At 52.7% G+C, this 26407-nt stretch overlaps 6 protein-coding genes and 1 non-coding gene across 7 annotated transcripts; 4 read left to right on the top strand and 3 right to left on the bottom strand.

The window, feature by feature from the left end:
• Positions 1-101: 101 nt before the first annotated feature.
• Positions 102-3718, bottom strand: QC762_601060 (uncharacterized protein). The gene is made up of 2 exons (XM_062891804.1): positions 2017-3718; positions 102-1630 (listed from the first exon to the last, which is right to left on the bottom strand). Exons 1-2 carry the CDS (start codon positions 3629-3631, stop codon positions 393-395), a joined length of 2853 nt encoding a protein of 950 aa, XP_062740686.1. The 5' UTR covers positions 3632-3718; the 3' UTR covers positions 102-392.
• Positions 3719-4474: 756 nt separating this feature from the next.
• QC762_601070 (uncharacterized protein) lies at positions 4475-6878 on the top strand (the record flags this gene model as incomplete). The annotated part of the gene is made up of 3 exons (XM_062891805.1): positions 4475-5281; positions 5339-5602; positions 5658-6878. The coding sequence occupies exons 1-3, from the start codon at positions 5021-5023 to the stop codon at positions 6876-6878; spliced, it is 1746 nt and encodes a 581-aa protein (XP_062740685.1). The 5' UTR covers positions 4475-5020.
• A 368-nt stretch (positions 6879-7246) lies between these two features.
• Positions 7247-9605, top strand: QC762_601080 (uncharacterized protein; the record flags this gene model as incomplete). Its single annotated transcript, XM_062891806.1, has 2 exons — positions 7247-8058; positions 8117-9605. The coding sequence occupies exons 1-2, from the start codon at positions 7631-7633 to the stop codon at positions 9603-9605; spliced, it is 1917 nt and encodes a 638-aa protein (XP_062740684.1). The 5' UTR covers positions 7247-7630.
• Positions 9606-9895: 290 nt separating this feature from the next.
• On the top strand, positions 9896-17853 carry QC762_601090 (uncharacterized protein; the record flags this gene model as incomplete). The annotated part of the gene is made up of 5 exons (XM_062891807.1): positions 9896-9952; positions 10030-11151; positions 11212-11798; positions 11848-12457; positions 12512-17853. The coding sequence occupies exons 2-5, from the start codon at positions 11124-11126 to the stop codon at positions 17851-17853; spliced, it is 6567 nt and encodes a 2188-aa protein (XP_062740683.1). The 5' UTR covers positions 9896-9952; positions 10030-11123.
• Positions 17854-18280: 427 nt separating this feature from the next.
• Positions 18281-20585, top strand: QC762_601100 (uncharacterized protein). Its single transcript, XM_062891808.1, has 4 exons — positions 18281-19546; positions 19620-19948; positions 20015-20424; positions 20537-20585. Exons 1-2 carry the CDS (start codon positions 19144-19146, stop codon positions 19847-19849), a joined length of 633 nt encoding a protein of 210 aa, XP_062740682.1. The 5' UTR covers positions 18281-19143; the 3' UTR covers positions 19850-19948; positions 20015-20424; positions 20537-20585.
• On the bottom strand, positions 18332-18428 carry QC762_0095480. Its single transcript has one exon. It is a non-coding gene; the product is annotated as a tRNA-Leu (tRNA).
• Positions 20586-24304: 3719 nt separating the features above from the next.
• On the bottom strand, positions 24305-25793 carry QC762_601110 (uncharacterized protein; the record flags this gene model as incomplete). The annotated part of the gene is made up of 2 exons (XM_062891809.1): positions 24305-24654; positions 24728-25793. The coding sequence occupies 2 exons, from the start codon at positions 25791-25793 to the stop codon at positions 24305-24307; spliced, it is 1416 nt and encodes a 471-aa protein (XP_062740681.1).
• Positions 25794-26407: the final 614 nt, after the last annotated feature.

The following is a 26407-nucleotide window of genomic DNA, read 5'->3' as shown; positions in this document are numbered from 1 at the left end:
ATCCTGTCAGTTGTTCTCAATGCCGTAATAGAACATGGCATGTTGAAGAGCATCACGAACATCACGACCATCACAAACCACAGTCACAGCAGTCCATATTCTTGATGTCCGAAAAGTCTTGGTATTCCCACAGTTGCAATGCTATTTATTTCCTGACCCCATCTCCAAATGCCATTCTCCATGAACAAAAGGAAAAAACAAAAAGATATTAAAGCGCCAATTGGCGCAACTTTGGCATTTCCCGGCGAGACCACCAAAACCCCCCCGACCATTCTCTCACCCCCTCCAAACTCAGGAAGCCGTCGGCCATCGCAGAGAAGAAAAAAACCAAAAAAAAAAAAACCAAAAAAAAACCCCGAAACAGAATCCTCCCCGAAAACTCAAACTTCCCCTCACGCCCTCTCACGAGCATCACCCCACAGGGCGCGCACGCTGTCGCTCTGAGCTCGCGACTGGAAGTAACCCCCAGCCGGGGTCGTCGCGGACAGGTGCGCGCCCGCACCCGGAGTGAACACGGAGCCGAAGCCCCCCTCGCCGCCAGCAAACGCATCACCCCCAACACCAGCACCGCCGGCAAACGCACCACCACCCATCCCAGCTTCTCCTCCCCTCCAGAAAGGGTGGTGGTCCTCACAACCATCTCCACCACCACCCAAATAAACCTCCACCTGCTGCTCCTCCTCTCTCCCCTTCCCCTTTCCTTCCTCCTTCTCCTCTACACGATCACAAGGATCCCTCCCAAACTCGCACAAGACCCCAAACTCCCTAAACTCTCTCACGAGAGCCATGCGGGCGGCCTCGGACTGGCAGCGGTAACTGCCGAAGCGGAACTCGATGAGGGCTCTATCGCCCTTGAGCTGGCCCAGGAGAGAGCTGGGTCTGTGGCTTCCGGAGCTGATGCTGGAGGCGGACTTGGAGTGGCCGGGGCTGAAGCCGCTGGCGCCACTGTTGTCGTTGTTGTCGTTGCTGTTGTTGTTGTTGTTGTTGTTGTTGTTGTTGTCGTCGCCGCTGCTGCTGCTGTTGTTGTTGTTGTTGTTGTCGTTGTTGTCGTTATTGTCGTTGTTGTCGTTGTTGACGTTGTTGTCGTTGTTGTCGTTGTTGCCGAGGATGAGAGGACCGGCGGCGAGGGGGATGTTGCTGTGGCCGGCAACATTGATATTGGGGGCGAGACCCGAGGAGGAAGAAGAACTGTTATTGTTATAACCGGTGGGAACACCGCCCGAGCTGGAAGAGATGTTGCTGTGGCTGGCAACGGGAGCGCCGGAAGGGACGTCGTTATAGGCCAATAGGCCGGCTGGGGCGCGGGGACCACCAGAGCTAGAGAGGTTGCCTGTCGAGGGATTGGCAGCAGAGGAACCGGGGAGAGCGGGCAAGGCGGCAGGGACGGCGCCGGGGTGATGGACGATGATCTCGTCGACTTGGTAGATGAGCTTGTTGTCGAAGTACTCGCGGAGGTGCTGCTCGTTGACGATGTGGGGGGGTCCGGAGATGAGGAGGACGCGAGACTTTGAGCCGTTGATGTCGACTTCGGCGGACCGGATGCGGTTCCAGGTCACGCGGGCGGGGTTGTGGGGAGGAGCGCGGGTTGGGATGCGGAAGCCCTGGGTTGTGGTTTGGCGGAAGAAGCGTTCTGGTGGGAAGGGTGGGTTAGCTTTCCGGTTTCATGCGTTTGGAAGAACGTTGCATGCGTCAAAAGGGGTTTGAGAGGCCTGTCAAAAAGTTTTGAAGGCGTGCCAACTCATATTTTAGGCCTATTCGAGAGTTCAATAGGCCTAAAAAGATGGCCAAAAGGCGTCTCAGGATAGTGGGAAGGGGTCTGAAGATATCTTGAAGGCATATCCAAGAGTTTGGAAGGCCTATTTGACAGCATGATATGCCTATTCGATAGCTCGAAAGGCATAAAAAGATGGTCAACAGGCCAATCCAAACTTTTGGAAGGCCTACTCAGAACTTTCTGAGGCGTGGTGGGAATGCTCGAATGCATATGAAGAAAACGAGAAGGGAATGAACACGTACCGGCAGCACTCCTCTCGAAAAACACAATCTTGGCCGCGCTCTGCTCGTGGCCCTTCTCCGGCTCAGGGGGGTTGATGTGGGTGGCGTACACCCGTCCCACGTTCCTCACCCCAGCAAGCAGCTCGTGAGTCGTCACATCGGCGGGCAAGCCCACCAGGAAGAGAGAACAGTTCATGTCCTCGGGGATGGTCGCGCTCCGGTTCCGGTCCAGGTCCGGGTTCCCCTTGTAGTTGGGGCTGAACCCCTTGATCATCAAGTCGTAGGACTCGAGGTCGGTCAGGCGGCGGTGAGTGCGGCACTCCATCGGCCGGAAGAAAAAGGGCTGCCCAGGGGCTGGGACGAGGGCGCCGGAGGAGGAGGGACCAGCTCGGACGACGACGGTTTCAGGAACGGACGCGAGGGGGCGAAAGCCAGCGGGAAACAAGGGGGCGGCGGCAGGCTGAGGGAAAAAGGGGTGCTGCTGGCCCGGGAAGGGGTGCTGCTGGGCAGCGGAAAAGGGGCCAGGAGCTTGGACGGCGGTGGCGGCGCCGGAGTGGAAGGACAAGGACCGGAGCTGGGAGGAGAGGGCGTCCGGGTGGTAGGCGGGGCCGGAGGGTTGGGGTTGGGCAAAGCCCGAGATTCCAGAGTCGTTCCCGCCGGGGTGACTCATCATCCTGCCTGAGGCAAAGCCGGAGGCACCGATCGAGGTGAGGACAGGCGGGGCGGGGGCAGCGGGAGTGGGTCTGGCGCCGAAGCGGCCGTCTCCGACAACGCCGAAGGTTCCGGACTTGTCACAGTGCGACATCTTTTTGTCGTTCTCGTCGGTCTGGTTGTTGTTGTTGTTGTTGTTCAACGTTTGGAACACGTGGAATCGGTTTGTCGAAGAAGGTTGTGCAGCGAAAGGGGCTTTTCTGGTGTTGCTTGTGAGGCTGGCAAGAAGATCTGTGCTCGCTGACGACTTGTAAGAGCGGAAGCTTGGATTCCAACGGTTCGCAGGAGAGAAGTAGTAGCCGGGAGGGTAGAACCTGTTTGGGCCATAGCTCTCACTGGCAGCTGACCCCCGTAGGTTGGAAGACCACCGTCCCCCGTAGCTGTCACCATAACTCACGCTGCGGTCTCGCCAGTTCACCCCAGCGAGGGGTTGTTCTGTGGTCTTGCCGTACTTGCCGCTTGTGCCTACTGGGCTGGAGACTGTTCGTGTGCCTCGCTGTTCATGATGCAGGCAGCTTTCTTCGGCGTTGATGCCCAGGCCATGGCTTTGATCATCTTTGGCATAGGGGCTGGCAGGGTGAAAGGGACCGTTGTTGTCTTTCAGCGGAGGAGGGGAGTCTTCATGGTCGAAGATGACTTCATTGGCAAGACTGCTGCGACTGCTGGCATAGCTGGACTGGCGATACCGCGGTTGATACTGCTGTCGATACTGATGTTGACGCTGTTCTTGGTACTGGCGTTGCTGACCCTCTTGATGGGAACAGTCCTTCTCGTCAACGGAGGTAGTGTGGACTGTTGACTTGAGCCCTGTGGTGCTGCTGATTGTTGCCATAGGTGTACGGACATAGACACGCGAGTTGGGAGAGCTGAAGTCTCCTTCGGTGTCTGGTGTCCGAGAGACATGATTATTCTCTGAGGAAGACATGTTGACTGAGTTCAAGACTGATGTCAAACCTAAGACTATGCTTGGAGTGAGATGGAGTATAAAGTGGGCTGGAGTGAGATGAAGTACCTATGAAGTTGGCTGGAGTGAAGAGTGACGACGAGGATGAAGACAGGCGGGATGGATCGAGTCAGGATGAGGCAAAACAGTTCCCGATGTGAGCTGGTCGAGTAAAGTAGAACCGATAAGGGATGAAGTTTTGGGGATGGGATGGTTATGTGTCAAGCAAGTTTATATATGTCCAAATATTTCAGCATTTGGATGTGCGCTTGCTTGACGCTGTCGGGCCTACAGTGTCCTGTGAAAGCCAAACTGCCCCTTGAGGCACTGCCAGCTTGTTGACTGATGAAGGACACAAAGAAGCATAGTGGTTGTCAACATTGCGACACGCTCCAAGGGGCTCTTGTTATTTTCCTTGGTGACCAAGACCAGTCATTGTTTTTACGTTGATGTCTTGTGAATTGACAAAGGCTCTGTCTGTTACAATGGGCTAGGCTCAGCAGCTTGGTCTGACCAAACGTTTGTTTGACTTGAGTGAGAGACTGCAGCTTTTCAGGTTGCTCTGACTAGGTACAAAGAGATAAGAGCAGTGTGCAAGTCGTATGGCTGTGGTTGGTCAAATATCATAGTTGCAATAAACAACTCATCAATGCAATGGTAGAAGCGGGCGCAAAGTGGTTTTGTAAAGTCATTGCATTCTTGAGTAGGTGTGCTGCATGACAATAACGACTCGAGAGAATCAAGCATGTCAGCAATAGAAACATAGCGATTGATTTGATCTTACTGGGCCTTTTGATGAGACCATCAAATCAAGCTGTTTTTGCAAAGTACCGAATTATCTATCATTGCAAGGTCATCACAGCGAAGAAAGTCGAGAAAGAAACATCATGAAAAGCAGCCCCCACCCCTTCATCTCATTTCAAAGCCTCGCTACAACTCCAAGCAAGGGAAAGGTAGCGATCATAAGCATAATCTTCCAACTGAGACCTACCTGCATGCCAAGTTCACCCAAAACATGTCAAATCCCCATGCCACACTGACACTCCCGGTTCCAGCATCACCAAGATATTTCCGGAGTCCCACATTCCGCCGCCCATCTTTTCCCTCCTGCCGTCTCCTCCAAACCCACAGACCAAATCTTACTACTACTCGGGAAGGAACCATGTACCGTACCTTACCTTATATCGTGATGGCCCATACACCCGCGCTATCCCCAACCGAGCCGGTGGGGCCGGCAGGATATCGTTTACCTCAACTCAAATTCAAAAAAAAAATATTTCCATCTCCTTCATCACAACACCATTGTTGCTTTTCCTTTCCATCCAAAAAATAAAATAAAAAAAATTGGAGTGTGAGCCCCCCTGCGTAACAATGGCAACACCGGCAGTTGACCATGACAAGATCTCTCCGCACCAGCAGTCGGCGGCAGCATCAGCATCGTCGGCCCGTGAGAGAATCCAAGCGAGATCGGAAGGGGGTGACTCGGAGTTAAGCGATGAGCTCACCGACACCACCAACGTCGCCCAAGAAATACCACACGACGACGATGAACCGCCCAAATCGGATTTGCCGTTCTCAAAAGCGCGATGTATCGCCCTCGTGGCTACCGTCACAGGCGCGAGTTTTCTCAACGTACGCGTCTTCCCTTCACTACCTATGCACAGACTTGACAACTAACGACTAAAATAGACCCTCTCCGGCCAAGCAGTGGTCATCATCCTCCCAACCATAGGCCGCGACCTTTCCATCCCCGACACCCGCCTCCAATGGATCGTCTCGGCCTACTCCCTCACCTTTGGCTGCTTCCTCCTCCTCTGGGGCAGGATAGCTGACATCTACGGCAAGAGAAGGATGTTCATCTTTGGCTCGGCCTGGTTCGCCATGACCATGCTGGTGAATCCCTTTTTACCAAACGAAATCGCCTTTGATTTGTTTCGTGGTCTTTCTGGGCTTGTAGGTTGAAAAATGGGTGAAATTACCGCCTAGTTATGCTAACATTTGTCTACAGGGTGCGGCAGCCAACGTTCCAACGGCGATTGGAATCCTAGGAACTACCTTTCGACCTGGAAAAGCGAAAAACTATGCTTTTAGTTGTTACTCAGCAGGTGCCCCTGTGGGAGCGGTGTTTGGGAATTTGCTCGCGGGCTTTGTCTCGGAGTACACCTCATGGAAATGGGTTTTTGTCATTATGGGTTTGTTGGCTGTCATTGTGACTGTGGCGGCGTTTTTTATCTTGCCGGCGCCGAATCACACTTTGCATGATGAGGGGGTCACGGTGAAGAATTCGGTTGACTGGTTGGGGGCTGGGTTGGTCACCGTGGGCTTGCTGGCGTTGCTTTTCGCCTTGACACAAGGAAATGTAGTTGGGTGGAGGACGCCGTGGATACCGGTGTTGATTGTGGTTTCGGTTATCTTGGTGACGTTGTTTGTGTTTTGGCAGAGACATCTGGAAAAGACGAAGAAACGCGCGCCGATCATGAAGGTTTCGGTCTTTCACAGCACGAAATTCAGCGCTGCCATGGCGATCATGGCTCTCTTTTTCAGCAGTTTCAATGGGTTGCTGGTTTATGCCACGTATTTTTACCAGGACTTTCAGGGCCTGTCGACGTTGCAGACGACCTTGAGGTTTCTGCCGACGGGGATCATGGGGGTCATCACCGCGCTGGTTGTCAGCCAGCTTTTGGCGCGGGTGCCGACTTACCTGCTTTTGGCGGTGGGGACGTTTTGCGTGTCGATATCGTCGATACTCTTTGCTGCTCCGATTCCGCCCGAGACGACGTATTGGGCTTATGGGTTCCCGGCTATGGTCTTGTCGGTTTTTGGAGCTGATACTACGTGGCCGTCTTTGATTTTGTTTACGAGCCATTCGTTACCTCAGTCGGATCAGGCTTTGGGGGGGGCTTTGGTTAATGCCATGGGTCAGGTGGGAAGGGCTATCGGTTTGGCTGTCGCGACGGCGATTCAGACGGCTGTTATGGCGCGTGATAGAAGGGTCGATGTCGAGAAGGCTGGGCCGGTGATTCCTTGGGACTCGGCTTCGCTCGCGGGTCTGCGAGCAGCGGAGTGGTGGAATTTTGCGTTGGGGTGTGCGGCATTTGTGGTTGTTTTGGTAGCTTTTCGGGGGTCCGGGGTTATTGGGAAGGCGGGGGTTGTGAAGGCTCAACGGCGACCGACTGAGCGTGATGACATTGTTGTTGATAGTACGGGGGATGGGGGGATAAAGGTCTGATGAAGGTATGGTTAGAACAGCCGAGGTTTTTTTTTTTGGGGGGGGGGGGGGAATTGAGGAGGGGAACTCGAGATGATCATAATGCAGGTACGAATACGGCTGGGGAGTTAGGGTAGATACATGTTGGAATTGATCGATTGAATTCCATTCTCAGCAAAGATCGGCGATGGATGATGATTTTATTGGTGGTTATGGATCCAATAACATAGGTGGTCCTTACAGCTTGACAGTGACACCCCCTTGAACGTCAACTGTTGGGCCGAGGTGTCAGGGTGCTTAGCGGGGGATTGTTAGCGGGTGGTTCGGTGCATATTTAGGACAGAAGGGATGGACCCAGAGAGGTGAGTTTTCTGGTTGTCGTGACCAAGATTCTGCACTCTTGCCAGTGCCAGCTTCCCCAATTCTGATTGTGGTCAACAGAGTGGTCCACCGTCTGCTTCTCTAGTCAGTGTCGATCACGACGAACAAATCCAATGAAACCGGGTTTTAGGGAGTTAGCGCCTGGACGGGCAGTGAGATCGTGGGGAGGACGGAGTTGACGTCTCCGCAACTAACATCAAGATCGTCGAGTTGGTCTGGATTTGTCGTTCAGGTTCCGGTGTGTTGGTCGGGGGGTAAGATTGTAGGTATAAAGGACCTGGGGAGCAGCAAGCGTGTTGCAGTGATGTGACCTTTTTCCGGGTTCCAGGCCCGCTCTCCCTCCTTCCTCCTCCCTCCCCATCTTCCCCCTTGATCCCCTCAGACCCGTGAAGATGCATATCCTTAGCACCAATAGGATTCTGTCCCTTTTGGTTGTTGTTGCGACGACAAACCTCGTCTACGGTGTTCCCATCGAGGCTGAGCAAGCATACGAACAGGCGCTGCCGAGGAACCTCGAAGGGGAGTTTGGCATCTCCAAGGAATTCGACTATGTCATTGTCGGCGGTGGCACCGCCGGCTTGACTCTTGCCAACAGGCTGAGCGAGGACCCGAGCATCTCTGTCGCTGTTGTCGAAGCGGGGAGCTTTTACCAGATCACCAATCCTTTGCTGGGAAAGACGCCAGTGGGTGATGTCTTGTTTGTTGGGTCGGATCCAAGCGACACCAACCCCTTGGTTGATTGGAACTTTGTCACCGAGCCCCAGAGGGGTGCAAATGGGAGGAAGATTCACTATGCCAGGGGAAAGTGTCTTGGTGGGAGGTATGTTACGCACCTCGGTGATCTTGGGATATCGACAAAGTGGTTAATGACGGTGCAGCTCAGCAAGAAACTTCATGATCTACCAACGGGGTACCGTCCAGTCCTACCAGAAATGGGCAGAGGCCGTCGGTGACGAGAGCTACTCCTGGGAGGCGCTGCAGCCGCACTTCAAGAGGAGTGTCAGCTTCACACCTCCCAGAGAGGACCTCCGGTTCAAGAATGCCTCGGCCGAGTTCAACATCAATGCCTTCTCCACCACTGGCGGAGGGCCCCTTCAAGTGTCTTATGCCAACTACGCCAACTCTTTTAGCACATGGATGGAACCTGCGCTGAACGAGATCGGTATCGGACCTACGCAAGACTTCAACAGCGGGAGTTTGATGGGCGCGCAGTATTGCGCTTCGACTATCCGGCCTGAGACCCAGACTCGTGACTCGAGTCAGACTTCTTTCTTGCGAGAGGCATCCGGGAGGAGAAATCTCAAGGTTTACATGACGACGCTGGCGAAGAAGATTGTCTTTGATGAGAAGAAACGGGCGACCGGGGTTGTGGTGGAGAGCAGGCCTTTTGGACTGTTCGAGTACACTCTCAAGGCGAAGAGGGAGGTTATCGTCTCGGCCGGCGCTTTCCAAAGCCCGCAATTGCTGATGGTTTCTGGTGTTGGCCCTAGGGTCGAGCTGGCGAAGCACAAGATTCCACTCATCGCGGATAGACCTGGAGTTGGACAGGGGATGCAAGATCATGTCTTCTTTGGGCCGAGCTGGAGGGTCAAGGTCGAGACGCTGACTAGGATTGCCAATGATCCATTGTTTGTGTTGGGAGAGTTTGCGGGGCCTTATACGTTCAAGAAGCAAGGCCCGTTGACCAATCCCGTTTGTGATTTCCTAGGCTGGGAGAAGGTACCACGTGGGCTGATCCCGAAGGATACTTCGACGATTCTGGATGGGCAGTTCCCACCTGACTGGCCTGAGGTTGAGTACTTGACTGCCCCGGGTTACGTTGGTGACTTCTCCAACTTGTTCACCACTCAGCCAAAGGACGGGTACATGTACGCGACTATCCTTGGTGGTCTTGTTGCTCCGATGTCGAGGGGCACCGTCACGCTCAAGTCAGCCGATACCAAGGACCTCCCACTCATCGATCCCAAGTGGCTTACCGACCCGACCGATCAGGAGGTAGCTGTCGCGCTGTACAAGCGTCTGCGTCAGGCGTTTGCGTCAAAGGCTATGATGGGCGTGTTGGCGGATACAAAGGAGTACTTCCCTGGCCCGGACGTCAAGACGGATGCACAGATCTTGGCTGTGATTCGGAATACGGTGCAGACAATTTGGCATGCCTCTTGCACGTGCCGGATGGGGAAGAGGGATGACCGTTGGGCGGTTGTGGACAAGGAAGCCAAGGTGATTGGTGTGGATGGGCTGAGGGTGGTAGATGCCAGTAGCTTTGCGTTGTTGCCGCCGGGGCATCCTCAGAGCACGGTCTATGTCCTGGCTGAGAAGATTGCGGCCGAGATTCTGCGGAAGAATCATGACAAGACGATTGCTTGAGCTGTTGGGGGAGAAAGGGTGGTGGGATGGGAGAAACGAGAACCTGGCATGTATATTTACAAGTAGATAGTTTATATGGGAGATGATGAGATGAGGAAACAACATCAATATTTAGGTAATCTGTAAATAATCAAAATCTGACATTGAATATTCCATCGTGCCTCCCGTTCGTCATCCAGAGCAGATTGTCAGGTGTTTGCAGCCGTGTACTGCTCCACTTCTTCTAGAAGGAAGAGACCTGCATTTCTTTCGTTGATTTTTTTCTTTCTTGTCTTCTTCAACTTGAGGGTATTTGATTCCATCCCAACTTCGACCCTCCAACACTTACCCTGACTCATCTACCAGAGGTTCGTGCTATTCAATCCCATCTCAGCTTGAAAGTTCCTTGTTTCAAGATGTTCTCCTGACATGACTGTCGTCTCAGCTGTACAGCCTCCTCAAACATCACAAGAATCCTAAAAATCAGCTTCATGTCGCCGTTCGACATTCAGAGGAGTCTGCGAAACAGGTTTCAGGCGACTCCTTGACCTCGCGTGGGCAGTGGGGCTGTGTGCTGAGCGGGATGCGGGTGATCAACACGGCCTGCGCGCTTGACCAGTTCAGCTGCTCGTCAATGATCGACGCTAGCATCCCTATCAGGAACTTGGCCCGATGTTACCAGTTCGCATTGCACCTGAGGCCAGTCGGAAAGGTCTAGACATCGATATTGATTTTATCCCGCTGTCTTCGGATGTCCCCCTGCAGCAGACCCCCTGTCGACGGGCCGAACACGGTTAGAACGTGGCTTGCGGGAACGGCTTTTGTCACCTGAAAGACGACGACTATCGAGAACCAGCAGACTGGAATCGCCAGACAGGGAATTTTCCCCACGAAAGCTGAAGACCCGGGACATTTGTTCCTGCAGAAGCGTCGAAGCTATCAACAGCATGGGATTGGACATGATGCCACTTCGAATGATCTCGACCTCGATAGACACGAACGATTGGCCAAATGCGTCTGATAACGGACATGGTCTGTGATGTCTACATCATACAGAGAGTCTGTGCTACATTGATTTGGGCTGCCTGGACGAATATCCCACGGCCAAATTGTCATTTCCGGATTCCATCTACCGCGGCAGCCACTGTCACCCGCTTCAGCTACACAATATACTGATCATTTGATCCAGAATCTAGCTCGGGAGTGGCAAGGCGAGGTCTGATTCCAAATGTGGCCCTTAAACGCCTTGTGGTGGCTTGTGTCCATGGAAGTCTGGATTCAGGAGACGCTTGCTGCTTTCCACTACATATGCTATGCTGCCCAACCCCCCGAGCTCCTCTCCTGTGTCCCTTTCAGGAGCACGGCAAACCGCAGAAGAATCTCTTCAGGCGTCAAGCTCAGTCACAATACGCTCCTTTTTCATGCTTGGGCAGCCACTCAGGTACTGACCCGACATCCTTCTTGGCGTTGTTGGCTACTACACAAGAACTTGGCTAGCTTCCTCTAGCAGTGCCGTCTTCCATGCTATAAACGTCGACTATGTTGGGGTTGAGAAAAACATTTGCAGGTATGCCGGGCTTTTCTTTACTCGCAACCCCAGCCAGTCTCTGACCTTGACCCGCTCCAGGCAAAAGACTTCGGAAGCGCAGCTCAGCATCATCTTTTGTTTCCGACACCATTGACGAAGAACCAGCAGAGACTTCGAACCGCTCAGCCATGGACACCATTCGCGCCGGACTCCAAGAGTCCGTCAGTGGACTCACAGTCAAGAGCAAGCCTCTCGATGCTCCTATGACTGTGAAAGTCACACCGATCTCGGACGGCGAGCACAGCGATTCGGAGAGAACTGCCTCCCTCGCCGACGAGACATTTTCCGCGACCTCAACCGTCGCCCAGAGTCAACTGTCTACCGTCACCGTACAGTTGACTCGCGTTCTCGAGACCAGCAAAGAGATCCGGAAACGCATTTACAAGTTTGGTGATTACACTGAGACTTACTTCAAGCATGTCGATATCGAGTCCTATCTCGCGTACATCTCCGATGAGCGTCTCATCCACATGCCCCGTCGGGGTAGTGATTGGGACCGCGTTCTCAAATCCGCTCAGTTCTTTGGGCTTCAACTCTGGGGCCTCGGAGCCAATGTCGGAGACTTCTGCTTTGGAGCTCATCAGGCTTCCATCACCGCTTTGGGAAGCACTCAGATTCTTCTCGAGGTATGTCATTTCATGTGCAGCTTTAGTCAAACGCTAATGACTATCACAGATCGGACATCAGCAGGCTCAGGCCCTTGTGCCAACCTTTGAGGCACTTTACGAGCTCGCCATCCTGATAACCAATGTCAGCCATATTCAAGATATCTTCTATGCCTCTCAGGAGGTTAAGGAGAGCCTTGCTCATCTGTACTGTGATCTCGTTGACCTGGTTGGACGGATCTCGATCCTTTACAGAGAAAAGATCAGCAGCCTTGGACAGAACACTCACAAGTCTGTCGTTATCAACTTTGAGACGGAATTTGGCCAGCACGTGGCTGGCATCTGGAGGAGGAGGGATTCCATCATTGCCAAGATGTGGTCGCTGAAGTTGGGCAACAGGACTCACAGTCTTGGTGTCGATGCTGTTCGCAGGCGGCTTCAGAACGATCGGTCTGCCACAGGGGCCTTTTACGACCAAGTGTCTGAGAATGTCAAGCGGGCCGAAGACACATGTGAATGGGTCAAAACACCTCTTGTCAACTTTCTCAGGGGCAAGGAGAAGGCTTTGACTATTACTGGTGAGGCTGGATCGGGCAAGACAGTTCTTGCCGGTTGGATGAAGGAGCGTCTTCAAAGACCCTTGGATCACACACAGTACACTACGCTTACCTACAGCTTCCGTAAGTTTGAGCCTTGCTTTCCACACAAGATCTGATAGCTGACCAATCTTCTAGCCTATGACTACCCTTCCAGGTGCACAGTTCTTGCTTTCCTCAAGAGCATCCTCTTCCAGCTTCTTGAGAAGAACGTGGGCAATGTCGGGCTGTACGAGCGGCTGACGAGCGCTTTTGAGTCGTATGACCAGCACCGCAGCTCTTCCAAGCTCGAGACTTCTCTCTGGGCCGCCCTGGAATCGGGTCTGCGGTCACTTGACGATCGTCGCACCAACGTGGTCGTCGTGGTCGACGGTTTCCAGGATGTCACTGGCAGTATCAGCCCGCTTGAGTTCCATGGCAAACTCAGGACTTGCGTTGCCAAGTACAGGAACGTCCGCATCATTACTTTGTCGCGTGCCATCTCACATCTGAGCGAGGGATGCGCTCATTTCACCATCACCTCTCAGCACCTCCATGGTGACATCAAGCGCTACCTCCGCCAGTCTTTCTCCAAGTTTCCCGGCTTCACTCAGCTGAGTCCTGAGGTTAAGGAGAGAACCGTCCACGACTTGACACAGAAGGCCAAGGCTTCGTTCTTGTGGGCTTACATTGCCGTGCGGCTGCTTGCCAAGGATGCGCCAACACAGTCTCCTGACGCCTTTGTCAAGGCCGCCCAAGGCATCAACGGCACGTTGGACGAGCTCGTCAAGAAGATTGTGTCAAAGATCTCCCTCAAGCATGAGACCACACAGACATTGTTGTCGTTTGTTCTTGCTGCCGATAGACCCCTCGGCGTGAATGAGTTGGGCGAGCTCTTGCGCATTGAGACCAAGACCTGTCAGCTTGGAGGCCCCATCGATGTCGTGGCACGCATCAGGTCAACCTGCGGAGACATTGTCGTTATCCAAAACGGCAGTGTTCACTTCAAGAGCAAGTCCATCCGCTCCTACATGCAGACCCTGTTGGATGGCAAGGTGCTGCCCTCAGTTCGAGATGCTCATCGGAACCTGACCTTGGCATTACTCTTGTACTCGAAGCTCAGCCTTACCGATAGCTCAGAGCCCTCTTTTGAAGGCCTTGATGATGGATTTGTGGACGGGTACTTTGAGTCACACTCCCTGCTTTACTATGCCGTCAGGCACTGGCAAGCCCACTTCCGGGCATCCAGCCTCTATGCTGATGGGGAGCTGGTTTTGGGCAAGGACTTTGTCGAGTACTTCCCAACTTCTTGCCACTTTGGTCTGCTGGAGAGGTCGGCTTACCTCTATGGCGAGCCCGTCTCAGTCCACGTCAAGCACCATGAGTTTTCTTTGAGGGTTCAAGAGGCCTGCTTCGGCGAGCGTCACATCAGTGTCCTGCAGACCTTCATCATCCTCGGCAATATCCATGTTGAGGCTTCTGATGCATTGGCCGGTGCCAAATTCTTCTACAGAGCTGCCTCGCTTGGGAAGGTTATCCTTTCCACCTCCAGCTCTGTCGTTGTAACATGCACACACTACTTTCTCAAGTATACCGAGACCATCACCATCACGGAGCGCACAGAGATTGTCACATGGCGTGAGGAGATGATCATTCTCATGATCCAGATCTGCAAAGGCAAGCACGGAGCCACCAGCGACACTGTTATCCGGTGGCTCGAGGTGTTGGCCAAGCTGTACATTGACATCAAGGATACCACACGGACTAGAGTCATTCAGAAGGAGATCTGGGAGATTTACATTGGCCGTTTTGGAAAGAACCACCCCAAGACGAGAGAGCTGGCCGAATACATTGGCGGCTTGGAGATTGAGTTCAAGGGTCAGGTCAAGGAGAAGGAAATCAGCTCATACGTTGGCTGGTATCTCGAAACCGCCGACGGCTTCCGAGTCGACGACCACCGGTGTATCTCGATCCTCATTCAGTTGGCCTTCTTCTACGAGTCTCAGGAGGAGTGGTTCTGGGCCGAGAGAACCTACATCACTCTCTGGAGGCGCATCACTCAGCTCTGCCGCGTCCACACCACCATTGAGCTGCACATCAGCAAGCTCGAGATTGCTATCAAGTATGTCAAGTTCCTCAGGAGAATTGGTCGGTATGAGGAGGCCTCAAACATTCTCATCTGCTTGTGGGTGGAGTATGAGCACCACAAGTTTGAGGAGTTGGCCATCATTGTCCTTCTCAAGGAGATTGGGGTGCTCTTCAAGGCGTGTGGTCTTCTTCAGATTGCCATCTCGGTGTTTGGAAAGGTCTGGGGGTGGTTCAAGGGCAAGGGCAAGTGTGACCACAAGGATGCACACGAGACTACCATCCTCATCACCGAGGTTGTCGAGGAGATCGCCGAGACCACGACCACCACCAAGACCACAACCACAACTACAACTGAGGTCACTGAGACCATCATCCGGGAGGTCTTTGTCGCGCACTACGAGCGATGCAAAGGGGGTAAGGTGGATGAGGCGTTCTTCAAATCTTGCTTGGCGCTCATTAATCTCTACATCAAGATTGGACACTGGTCCAAGGCAGAGGTCATCATCACGCAGTCGCTTGAGATCACCTGGAAGGCTATCCTGACCGCAGAGGTCACCATCAAGCTGTCGGAGCGCTTTGTCACAGAGTGCATCTTGGTTGCCAGACGCCTTGCTGTCTGCTACCACCGTCAGTACCTCTTTGAGAAGGCTGAAGCCATCTACTTGCGCATTTTCCGCGCTTGCTTGATCTCCCTTCAAATGGAAGATGTGAGGACCGAAGAGTCTCTCGCCGTGCTCATCTGCTTCTACGAGGAGCACCACCGCCATGAGAAGATCATTGAGCTGTTCATCGAGATTCTTGCCAAGTACCGCAAGCACCTCGGCCACACTCATCGTCTCACCATCAAGATCATGTACTCCTTGGCAGCCCACTACATGCTTCTGGGACGCAAGGAGGGCTATGACATCTACATTGAGATTGTCGCCATCCTCAACAAGGGCCGGAAACACTGCCATCACGATGCCATCAAGGCTGCTGTGATCCTGATCCACTTCTACAAGGAGAGACAGCGATGGGCTGAGCTTCAGCAGATTTGCTGCGTCCTCTGGGAGACGATTATCCACTGCCACAAGGAGATCCGCTTCGAGCAAGAGACACTCATTCTGGTTTATGAGGCTTACACGCACGTGCTGGAGTTTCATGCCAAAGTCGAGTGGTCCATCCTCTATGAGATCTCGGTCAAGTTTCGTGAGGTTGTCACAGTCTGTTTTGGGACCGAAGCCTACATCATCATCACAGCAATGATTGCTTTGGCCAAGGTTTGCGAGAAGAATCACAAGCATCACCATGAGGCTGTCACGATTTACGAGGAGGTCATCACACGGATCAAGACCACCAAGACAACCACCGTGACAGAGACGGAGACGACCGTCACCACAGTCAAGAAGCGCCTTTCAAAGGTCTATGTTACGATCATCACTTCTGGCGGTGCCACTACAACCACCACTCTTGACAGGGCCATTGAGCTGTGTTATGAGGCGTACCTCCACCTCAAGCTCACGCTCGGCTGCTGGCACCAGGAGACATTGCTCAAACTGAAGGATGTTATCGTTCTCTACTTGAGGCTTGGTGGTGAGAAGTCGCATGTGAGGATCGTGGAGCTGCTCCAAATCGCCTTCGTTGAGATCATCTCCGAGAAAGAGTGCAAGTCTGCTGACTTGTATTATGCCGCCGTGACCCTCTCCTCCATCTTTGTCACCGCCGAGATCGTCCAGCACGGCTTCAAGCTGGTCCGACAGCTCCGCCACCTCGCCATCTTTGGCAGGTATGAGTTCGAGGGCAGCGTCGAGATCGTCGTCAAGTACAACAAGACCATCAGCAAGACCGCCCTCGTCTTTCTCCTTGCCTTCCAGCACAGCCTCACCGACAACAACGCCTTGACCTTCACCGAGCTGATGGCCATGGCACTTTGTGAGATCACCCTCTACGAGGCCTATAAGCGGGAGACGGAGTCCAAGACCAGCAGGACCACCTTTGTCCTCGACTACGGCGCCAAGCTCCGCGCTTTCTGGATTGAGCAGAAGCAAGAGCACATGTGCGCTGTCCTCGACCAGAGGCTCTTCCACATCTTCAAGACCAAGTTTGGAGGCTTCATCACCACCCACGACGACTTCACTCGCATCTATTACCTCGCTGTGCTCGCCTACCTTCAGCAAGATCTCAAGAAGATTGACTTTAACGCCGTTGCTTGCAAAGCCGGTAACGACAAGGTCGCCTCTTTGCTCAAGGGGGGCGAGTGGAAGAAGGCACTCGAAGTGGCTCGGTGCACCTTCTACTTTGCCCACAGGCAGGGCTACTACAGCGACTTGACCCGTGTGCACTACGCCTACAAGCTGGCGGAGTACATGGCCGGCATCGACGTCCCTCGGCCCAACGACGCCAAACTCTGGGAGGAATACCTCCGCCTCTCACGAGAGATGACCAAGGAAGCGTTCGCCATCCTCAAGGACAAGAACATTGAGCTCATCCGCCTCAAGTACGAGGACATTAGCGGCATCGTCAGACTCCTTGGCAGCCAGCAGAATTTTGTCGAGCTGGAGTCCCTCCTCCTCAAGCTCTGGAAGTCGCGCGAGGTGCAAAAGAACTGGAACGCCGAAAGGGTGCTGGCAGTGGGTAAGATGTTGGTTCACGCTCACGTTGCCGCGAAACACGTCCCTGCCGCCATCGACCTCTGCGAGACAATGTGCTACAACCTCCGTCGGTCCCGTGGCGTTCTCGACCCGGTTACTGTCGAGATGCAAAGGATGCTGGCGGAGCTGTACACCACCAACCAGCGTGTAGACCGGTGCATGACGATCCACGAGCAAATCCTCCGCGAAATCGAGGCTGCCCTTCGCGACTACGATCAGGACGAGTCCCGCCCCGTCAGGTTATACTCCCAACCAACCTGCGGCCAACCCTACCTTGAGGGGAAGAAGGCCCAGGTCGGCGGCGCGACATGTGGACAGCCGTACGTGGAGAAGAAGCAGCAACCTCAATTGTGCGGACAGCCTTCTCTCCAACCGGAAACCCTCGCCAAGACGGCCACCTGGCAGCTTGAATTGTTGAGACGGGCTTACTACCGACAGGGCGGGTTCATCAAGGATGAGCACGAACAAGAATTCGCCGCGCTTTGCGAGCTCTTGCAGCAGAGGCTGCTCAAAGCGGCGGGTGACAGCAATAAGGATGTCTGTGTGTTGAAGGCGCCAAAGCCGGAGACGTGGGCGAGGGAGAGGAAGGAAGGGAAGCAGGATGATTTGATTGGGGTTTATGTTGGTCCGAGAGAGAAGGATTGGAGGTTGGATGGGGATTCGTTTGCAAAGTATTTTGGTGGGGGGGAGCAGGAGGGGGGAAGTGTGGAGATGAAGGGGGGGAAGAGGTGGAGTGGGGTTGATCATGTTAATGTTGCCAGGCGGTCGTGGTGGTTGTTCTGAATGTGATTGATGATGGGTTGGATGTAATGAGTGGTATGTTGTATGGATCGATGAAGGGTTAATGGTGATTGATGTTGATGGGAAAATGGGTTCGGTTCAGGGGTTACAGGGGCGCTGGACTTGGGGCTTGTTGGGTGGGCAACGTCATCGCGACGAACCTTTCTTTGCTGTCACCCGCTTGGTCTTTTCGTCTGTTTGGGTTTTCTTTGGTACTGGTGTTATCTTGAGCTGCTTTGGGTTTAGTGTTTTGAACGATTGTTGTAATATCTTTAGTGTGCTGTATAATGAATGTATCTCGTTAGCCGTATTCCTGTCAGTCAATTGAGCTGTATAACCATATCTTTTCACCATTCTGCGTGCAGCGAGAGGGATTTCTTTTTGACTTGTTGTTTGGTACACTAAAAAGCAGAAGCTTTACTACTACCTTGGCTTTTTTGGCGGTGGCTATGTGTCAGGTGCAAAAATGACAAAAGATAGTTGACGAAGACGAGATTCGAACTCGCGAGGTTTCCCACTGCGGTTTCGGGTAATCTGATTACCTAAACACAGCGCCTTAACCACTCGGCCACTTCGCCATCTGGTTGTTGGTTGATGATTTTGTGGGCTGAAAACAAAGTATATCATATGCATTTTGTACACCTTGGTAAAGTCGACGCCAACTCATCGCGACAACATCACCAAGCAATTTTGTTCCCTTGTGGGAAAACCGAAGGTCCAGTTCTAGTTCACCTATTCTGAGACAGATGCGGCTCCACTCGTTGCTCCCTTGCGTTCCCAAATAAGCGACTCGACTTACAAGGCGACAGGAAACATGGCAACTAAACCCCATAGGTGGAAGACGAATCACCCCTCGACAATGGACATCTTTCCTTGACCTGTTGTTGCAGTCCGAGGACCTGATTCGACCATATTTACCTCTCGGCCTCCCAAAGTGCCTTTGGATGACCGAACACTTCCTCATCCGGCAACGCGCGACGGAGTCAAGTCCCCCGTCCCTCCAACCCCAGACTCAATTTATACAAATTAACCCTCCAGCGGGCATCTACCCCACAAACCACCACACAACGGAGCAAGAAGCGATGAATTCCGGGAAGCTCATGGAAGGAGTACCATCGAAGGAATTCGGTGAGAGGCAGCCGAGGGGGGGGGGCGGTGTTGATTGATATAAACCCAACTCAACCCCTCCCAAGAACTTGCCTGCATCTTATGCTTCCACTACCGTGCCGTCTCTCGTCAGTCTAGTTCTTTTGTCTTAGCCCGGTATCACCACCATCACTCAATCCCATCAAGATGAAGTCCATCCTTGCGCTTACTACAGCCTTGCTGGCCACCACCGGCGTGCAGGCTCACTACATCTTCCAACAATTCACCTCCGGCGGCACCAAGCACGCCGCCTGGAAGTACGTCCGCAAAAACTCCAACCCAGCCTGGCTCCAAAACGGCCCTGTCACAGACCTCTCCTCGACCGATCTCCGGTGCAATGTCGGAGGGCAGGTGAGCAACGGGACCGAGACTGTGACCATGAAGGCGGGGGATGAGTTCACTTTCACGCTCGACACGGCGGTCTACCACGCCGGACCGGTGTCGTTGTACATGAGCAAGGCGCCGGGCTTGGTCAAAGATTATGACGGGAGTGGGCAGTGGTTCAAGATTTATGATTGGGGACCGAGTGGGAATTCTTGGCCGATGAGGAGTAAGTCCCCTAATGTTTTTTTGGGAGTAGAGATGTGATAAAGGGTGGGATGGTTTATTAAGGGAATACCTAGTTTCGTACACTTCGAATATCCCAAGATGCATCCCCGACGGGGAGTACCTCCTCCGCATCCAGCAGCTCGGTCTTCACAACCCGGGAGCGCCGCCGCAGTTTTACATTAGCTGTGCGCAGGTCAAGGTCACGAATGGGGGGAGTACCAACCCGAGTCCCACGGCGTTGATTCCAGGGGCGTTCAAGAGTACTGATCCGGGGTATAATGTTAACGTGAGTCTTTATTGCTGAATTAGTTCGAATCGGGGAGATGCTGACATGGCTGGGGGTGGGGGGGAATAGATCTACAGCGGTAGCATGGCCAACTATCAGGTTCCTGGACCTGCGGTGGTAAGTTTTTTTGCCTTAGTTTCATAATTTTTGGAGATGATCTTGGAGATACTGACGGAAAAATAGTTCAAGTGCTAGACTGGCTGATGAGCGGGAGAGGCGGTTTGTGTGGTTGTCTGTGTTTGTGTTGGTTATCCGTTCTTGTGCTGGTTATCCAAGTTTACGCAGGTCATCCTTTGTGTTGATTATTTGAGTTCTTTGCGGGACGACGATTAACTGCTGATGCTGGACTTCGCAGAATCAGAAAGGTCAGCTGGGAAAAGGGCAGTCTCGAGGCAGTTTTGCAACGCAAAGGTCAATGAGAGCCGATGTGTAATAAAGTAGTTGAATGTATGGGAATGGGAAGTTGCCGCTACACGCCGAGGCCAAGTCATGCGTCACCGAGCAATGATGAAACCTTGTTAGATGGGAAGGAAGGATCTAGTTGATGTTTAGGCCTCTCAATAGCAATACATTTATCATCTCATTGACAAGTGGTACGTGTTCTAGAACCGCTTTGGTGTTTGTAACAACGTTTGACCGAGTAACCCCCCTCGATCGGCGAGGTTTCATGATTACAGGTTGCCACTCCGACAACATCACTCTCAGGCCTTGTATATCAATTCGTATCTTCTCAATCATAGACCGGTGTGGCTAGACAGACGCGTTCCATACCCGCACCTTTAAAGCAGGTGCCGTGCCTAGCAGCCGTATGAAGCTTTGTCTTAAGAGCCTGTTACGTAGCTCGTTGGCCTGTTAGGGCCGCGACCGTTCCATATCCGAACTCTCACGTCAAGTGTCATGTCTTTGAACAACCAACAAGCTCATGAAGCATCATCTGATAAATTGCCGTACGACTTTCAGCAGCATGCGTGCCTCTCCCGCAACCCATGATAGCGTCAAACGCACTCAGCTACTTTCGATAGTTCAAACGCCGAGGTCCTCAACACCGTTCCCTCTACTACAAACACCCTGGGTTCTCGGTACCTTGAGCCATCGAACAGACAGCCAGAGACACACAGTCACACAGAAGCAACTCACCTCCACTACCACTCAAACCCCCATAGCAACCCCCAAGCTCAACTACCTTCATCGAACTCGAACAAATTCACACCTTTGCCCTCGCCCACAATGACCAAGTTCCAAGAGGACTATGATGAAGCAGTTGAACATCACGAGAAATGCAAAGAAGATTTTGAAACCAAGAGAAAGGCCCACGAAATCACCAAAGAATGCCGCAAAAAGCCAAAGAAAGAGGTGTTTCAGCAAAGGAACTAGCAGACTTGGACGGCAAGGAACTCACGGCCTTCAAGGAGGAGCTGGATGCGGAGTGGGCCATGAATGATGCAAAAGAGGACATGGATTTAGCCGAAGAGGCTTTGAAAAATGCCAAGGATATCAAAAAGCGGTGCAAGAAAACATTGAAGCAGTGGTGGGAGGGGCGATTGGGATCGGAGTACGAGATATCTGGGAGTAGGCGGAAGCAAGAGAGTTTGGGGCGGTATTCGGGGCATCAAGTGACGATGGCAAGGATGATGTCGGCGGTTGGAGCAGGAGAGATAGGTTCAGGAGGAGGCACTGTTGGAGGGCAATCAGCGAGACGGCTTGCCATAGACGAAGGGGAGTGTGGACCATTTTGGCGGGAACCTTGTTTCTTTTTTGAACTTTCTGGAAGAGAACAGCTGGCTGTTCGGAGCGGAGCTTTTCGGGGGGGGGCAGATGTGCGTCTAAATGGCCCGGCGCCGGTATCTCTGGATGTGAAAGCACACTGAATTTTTGGCTTGCCGGTCTTCAATGTTGATCGGAAGAATAAGGTACCCTATTAGCAGAACCAATTGATAGAGTTGTTAAATTTCTTAAACTCTAATGACATCGTCAGAGGCCAGTGCTCTGGCTTTTATGCGACACTATTCATCTGGAGTTTGGCACCAACCCCAAGGCCAAACCCCCAAATCTCCTTGAGACCAGTGTCAGCAGCTTCTTGTCTATTAGGTGAATATGGCAAAAAGCCTTTCAAGCAACCACTCTAGTTCCTCCGGACTTGAACAACCCTAATAAGGTAGGTACCTGGTAGTATCTCATCAAAGCCTGGAGTTTTAAGGTACAGGCAATAGCAGGCTTTCATTCTGACAAACACGAAAAAGTCACGTTTCTCCCCTAACCAGTTCACTCACAGATTTTACTCCCTTTGCGTATCTTCGATATACCAGAGCTCGTCTATGCGAAGAGTCACAATTTCAAACATCCCTAAGCCCCGACACCCAAGGTCTTTAATGACTGTAACAACAATACCAGTACATGGGAGTGTGTTGATTAAGAATTTGCCAAATCCAAGGAGCCTCATATGGGGTGCATTGCCATCCTTTCTATGGGCGAGAGCAAGGTATTTTTGGATGATGGCCCTGCTTTCAGTGAATTCCAGCTAAACCCATCACTCGATGACCTGACCCACACCTCTGCACCTTCCTTGAAATCTTATCAACACCAAGGCAACCACATATCAATCTGTTCAGTAGGCAGGAGCGACCATCAAGGGCCGATGATCGGGCAAGAGCATTTGTGCATTCAAATCAGAATCAAAGATAGGCATCCTACCTTCACCAACCGCAATCTCCTCCAAAGTCCCCAACATCACAATGTCTTTCAACCTCTGGCCTAGATCAAAAAGCCCTGACACAAGGCTAGTAACCTACTACTCCAACCTTTTTCTCTCGTTCCACAACCCCCAACTCGGTTATCACTCTTTGTACACCTCATCTTACCTTATATCAGCCAAAAGCAGGTAACCCCGATCTCCTTTCCCCGCAACTACCCGACTCCCACAACCATCAGATGCGGTCCGACTCCGACAGGTCATATCAGCGCGCCCAATGTCTTAGATCTGATGGTGGGCCCAAGGATCATCCCAAAATAGGCGAGGTTTCCCCGCAAAGATGGGCAAATGGTTTCAGGTTGGACTGCGTGTTTAACGGGTTTAAGGAGGCTTGGTTGAGGGGTTTCGGATCGGTAGTTGGCTGGTCGGGACCGGTTATAGACGACTGGGAAGGGGATCAGTTTGAGCTGTACATGGATGGTGACGGGGGGAAGCTTACCGCTTTCATGTCCGATGTGCCCGGGCTGGGTGGTGATGTTGTGGGAGGTAAGGGGATGGGTTAGGTGTCTCTGGGAGTTCCAATGTGTTGTGTCTGTGTGTTGTCAACGGACGTAACGGTTGAATGGAGGGTGTGGGAAGGGGGTGTGGGTGGAGGTGGGTTGTTGAACATTTGAAATCTCGAGTTGGTACTTACCTATCCAAGCATCCAGGATAAGTTGGGTTTGCGGTCAAGTTTAATAATGACAACGTGTGGTCTAAGAAAATTACGGATGAGGCTGTTCAACGATTTTCACTTCCTTTCAAGATCAAGCCACATGATTGTCAAACTGATACCCTCAATCAAGCCCAGACATGAAACTCACCGCCTCAAACAACCCAACCTCCCACCCTCAGTCAACCACGCAAGCCACCCCCCTCCCGTCCTCAGATCTGAAACCAATATGTGATCGCCCATCTCAAAACCTGACTCTCATCGCAACAATCTCAGATCTCAACTTACCTGACCCAACACCACCCGTGGATCCCAACCCCAAAGCCAATATCCAATCTCAGACATTTCAGATGCACAGCAGCCGGACAGTTGCGTGCGTTTGATGTAACGCTCCTGCTGCTGCACCACCACACCAATGTCTCAGTGCTTAAGCCAACGTAGTCTGGATGTCTTGAATTTTTGACCAGCCAAGTTAAGGTAGGTAAGCAGATCCGGCAACCTGAATCCGAAAGGTAAATGCTCGGGGTTTGAGAAGGGAAACTCCTTCCGAAACGGCCGTCAAGTTGTCACCATCCAAGGCCAACCTGGTAACATTCCAATAATTGTGGATCTCTTTTTGCTGTCCAGCCTTAGACATCAAACTCAGTAATGTCAACGAACAACAAGACAGTCAAGTCAAAGATCTTTGACCGGGTGGGATTGAAGATGATAATAGATAGGTAAGATGATGATTACTTAGGTATCGTAAAATATCTGCAAAAGAAAACTACATTAAAGAAAAATAGACAAAAAACAAAAATAAACTCCAGGTTTTGCTCCCCTTTTACCACCCAAAGAAAAGCAAATACCCAGGACTCCAAACCCACATATCCAAATCAAGCTATCGTACCACGTCAACTCCCCACCAAACTCCCAAAAAACAATATGATGTACATGCACTACTCCCTCACCCCTGACCCCCTGACCACCACTCCAGACTCCGATATCACCCCACCTGCTGTTGTGTCCAAGACAAGCATGACGCACCATCACCCCAACGCCACCACCTCTTTGACAACTCATCATCTCCGAGTCATACCGACTTCTCGACAGTGGTGGTAGTAGGAACCGCCCCAATAGTCCTCAACTCAGGCCTCTCCAACAACCCATACCGCCCCTCGGCCAGCAACCTCTTCGTCGTGATCCTCTCGGGATAATTCCTGATAAACATATTCGTGAAATGCGTCCCATAGTGCACGCCCTTGTCGTTTTTTCTGCTGTCGTCTAGGTCTGTTGGGATGACACCACCATTCAGGGGCTTCAACACAGCCTGAAAGCTTGGCTCGTGAAAATACGCAAACGCGAACCTCTCTCGTGTGTTCAGGCCGACCTTGTGAGGCGTGGCGGTGAGGTAGTTTCTCGTCAAGTACTGCATCATATCCCCTATTTTCCCCTCATTAGTCCAATCATTCTCCAGGTTGTAGAAGAAAAGGAGTCAAAAAAAAAAAAAACTCACCAAGAATAACCGTATGCGTCCCCCCAACAGGCGGGACAAAAACCCACCCCTCCTCCTCCTCCCTCAAGCCCGCAGCACTCTCCTCCCAATTCGCAAACCTCTCCTCCCGACTCGGCCGCCGAATAAACAACCCCCCAACCTCATCCTGCGCCGAGATAACCAGCAGCCCATAATCCGTGTGCGAGCCAATCCCCCTCCCCTCCTTCCCCTTCCCATTAGTCTTGTTCCTGGGAGGAAACCGCAAGACCCGTGCGTGATGCCACCCCCCCTCCCCCTGTTTCCCATCATCACCAATCCACCGCCCCAGCTCCCCCTCCTCAAGCCCCAACCCCATCTCCACCAACCTCACCAACCTCTTCCCTTCCTCCCCTAGCTCGGTCTTATACCTCATCATCGTCTCCCTCATTCCCCCATCCTCAGGCCAGGGAACAGGTCCATGACAAGGCCACCCCGCCTTGACCCTCGAGTCAGTCTTGGCGAAATCACGGGTGATGGTGAATATCTCGCTGTAGTCGGCTATGCCGTCGGTGACCTCCTCCCCGGAGGCGATGTAACCCCCATACGACCGTTCATCCACGCAAGCCGCCTTTTTCTCGGGCGGGAGTGCAAAGAACTGCTTTGAGGCTGCCATTGCTTCTTTGCAGAGGCGTTGTTGGAGGGGGGATTGGGCTATTTGAATTATGCCGTCTCGTCGGAAGGCCGAGATGATGGATTTTGCGAGGAGGTGGTGGGATGGGGTGGGGAGGATGACGCTGGGGATGGTGAAGGTGGGGAGGGTGGCTGTTGTGGCGATGTAGCCCGGGGGCATGAGGGGGTGGGTTTGACTTTGGGGGGTGGTGGTGGTGGTGGTGGGCTGGCGTGGGGGTGAGGCAGGTTGAACAGGGAGTCTGGCGTTTTGTGCGGCTCGAACGTTGAACAAGCGTGGTGGCATGCTCATGGGTGACGACGACCCTGAGGAGACATGGGTGGCGGCGGCAACGGCGGCTGTGGCCATTGTTCTGACGGCTCTGCCGGGTAGAGCAGCCCGGCAGAGGGGAAGACCCGTGGTGCGGACCGAGATCTTCATGTTGAAAAGCTAGGTAAGAAGAAGGTGTGTGATAGACAAAGATGTAAGACCAAAGGGTCCCGTATTGATATTGTGGCTTCAGGCTGAAGTGGTGTTTGAGATGAAAGCGGTGGTTGTTGCTCGAGATCAGATCAGGGAGGGAGGAGAGATCTCTTGTTTTTATGCTTTATATATATGTGCCTGACAGCGACTGACAGACACTTGGGGCGAGTCGGCGCCTTTTCGGGCTAGGCGGCGGTGTGGTAATCGAGGTAGATCAAAAGTCTTGTACCCATCTCGTAGGCACAAGTACCTGAACTCTTGTCGCCTGTCTCGAAAATCAGCAACCCCAAACCAAACCCCAGTCGGGTACAACAAAAGGACTCACAGGGGGTTTGGGGACCACCTCCGAGTCTGGTTGGATCTCCATGTGAATGTCGATGTGTGTGGCAGCGTAACCTTGAAAATCGGAAAGAGGGAAACTCGTCTAAACCTGCCGGGACAACAACAACAACAACAGGGGGGGAAATATCCCGCGTCGTTACGTTGAACTGAATCAACGGTTTCTGAGCCGCATTCGTGCGGACCATGAGCGGGAAAAAAAGAGACATGGTGCGAGACCACCGTGATCGGAC

The sequence above is a fragment of the Podospora pseudocomata genome, chromosome 6 (assembly GCF_035222375.1).
Source record: "Podospora pseudocomata strain CBS 415.72m chromosome 6, whole genome shotgun sequence".
Classification (NCBI taxonomy): domain Eukaryota; kingdom Fungi; phylum Ascomycota; class Sordariomycetes; order Sordariales; family Podosporaceae; genus Podospora; species Podospora pseudocomata.
This window is presented reverse-complemented; position numbering and strand designations above follow the sequence as displayed.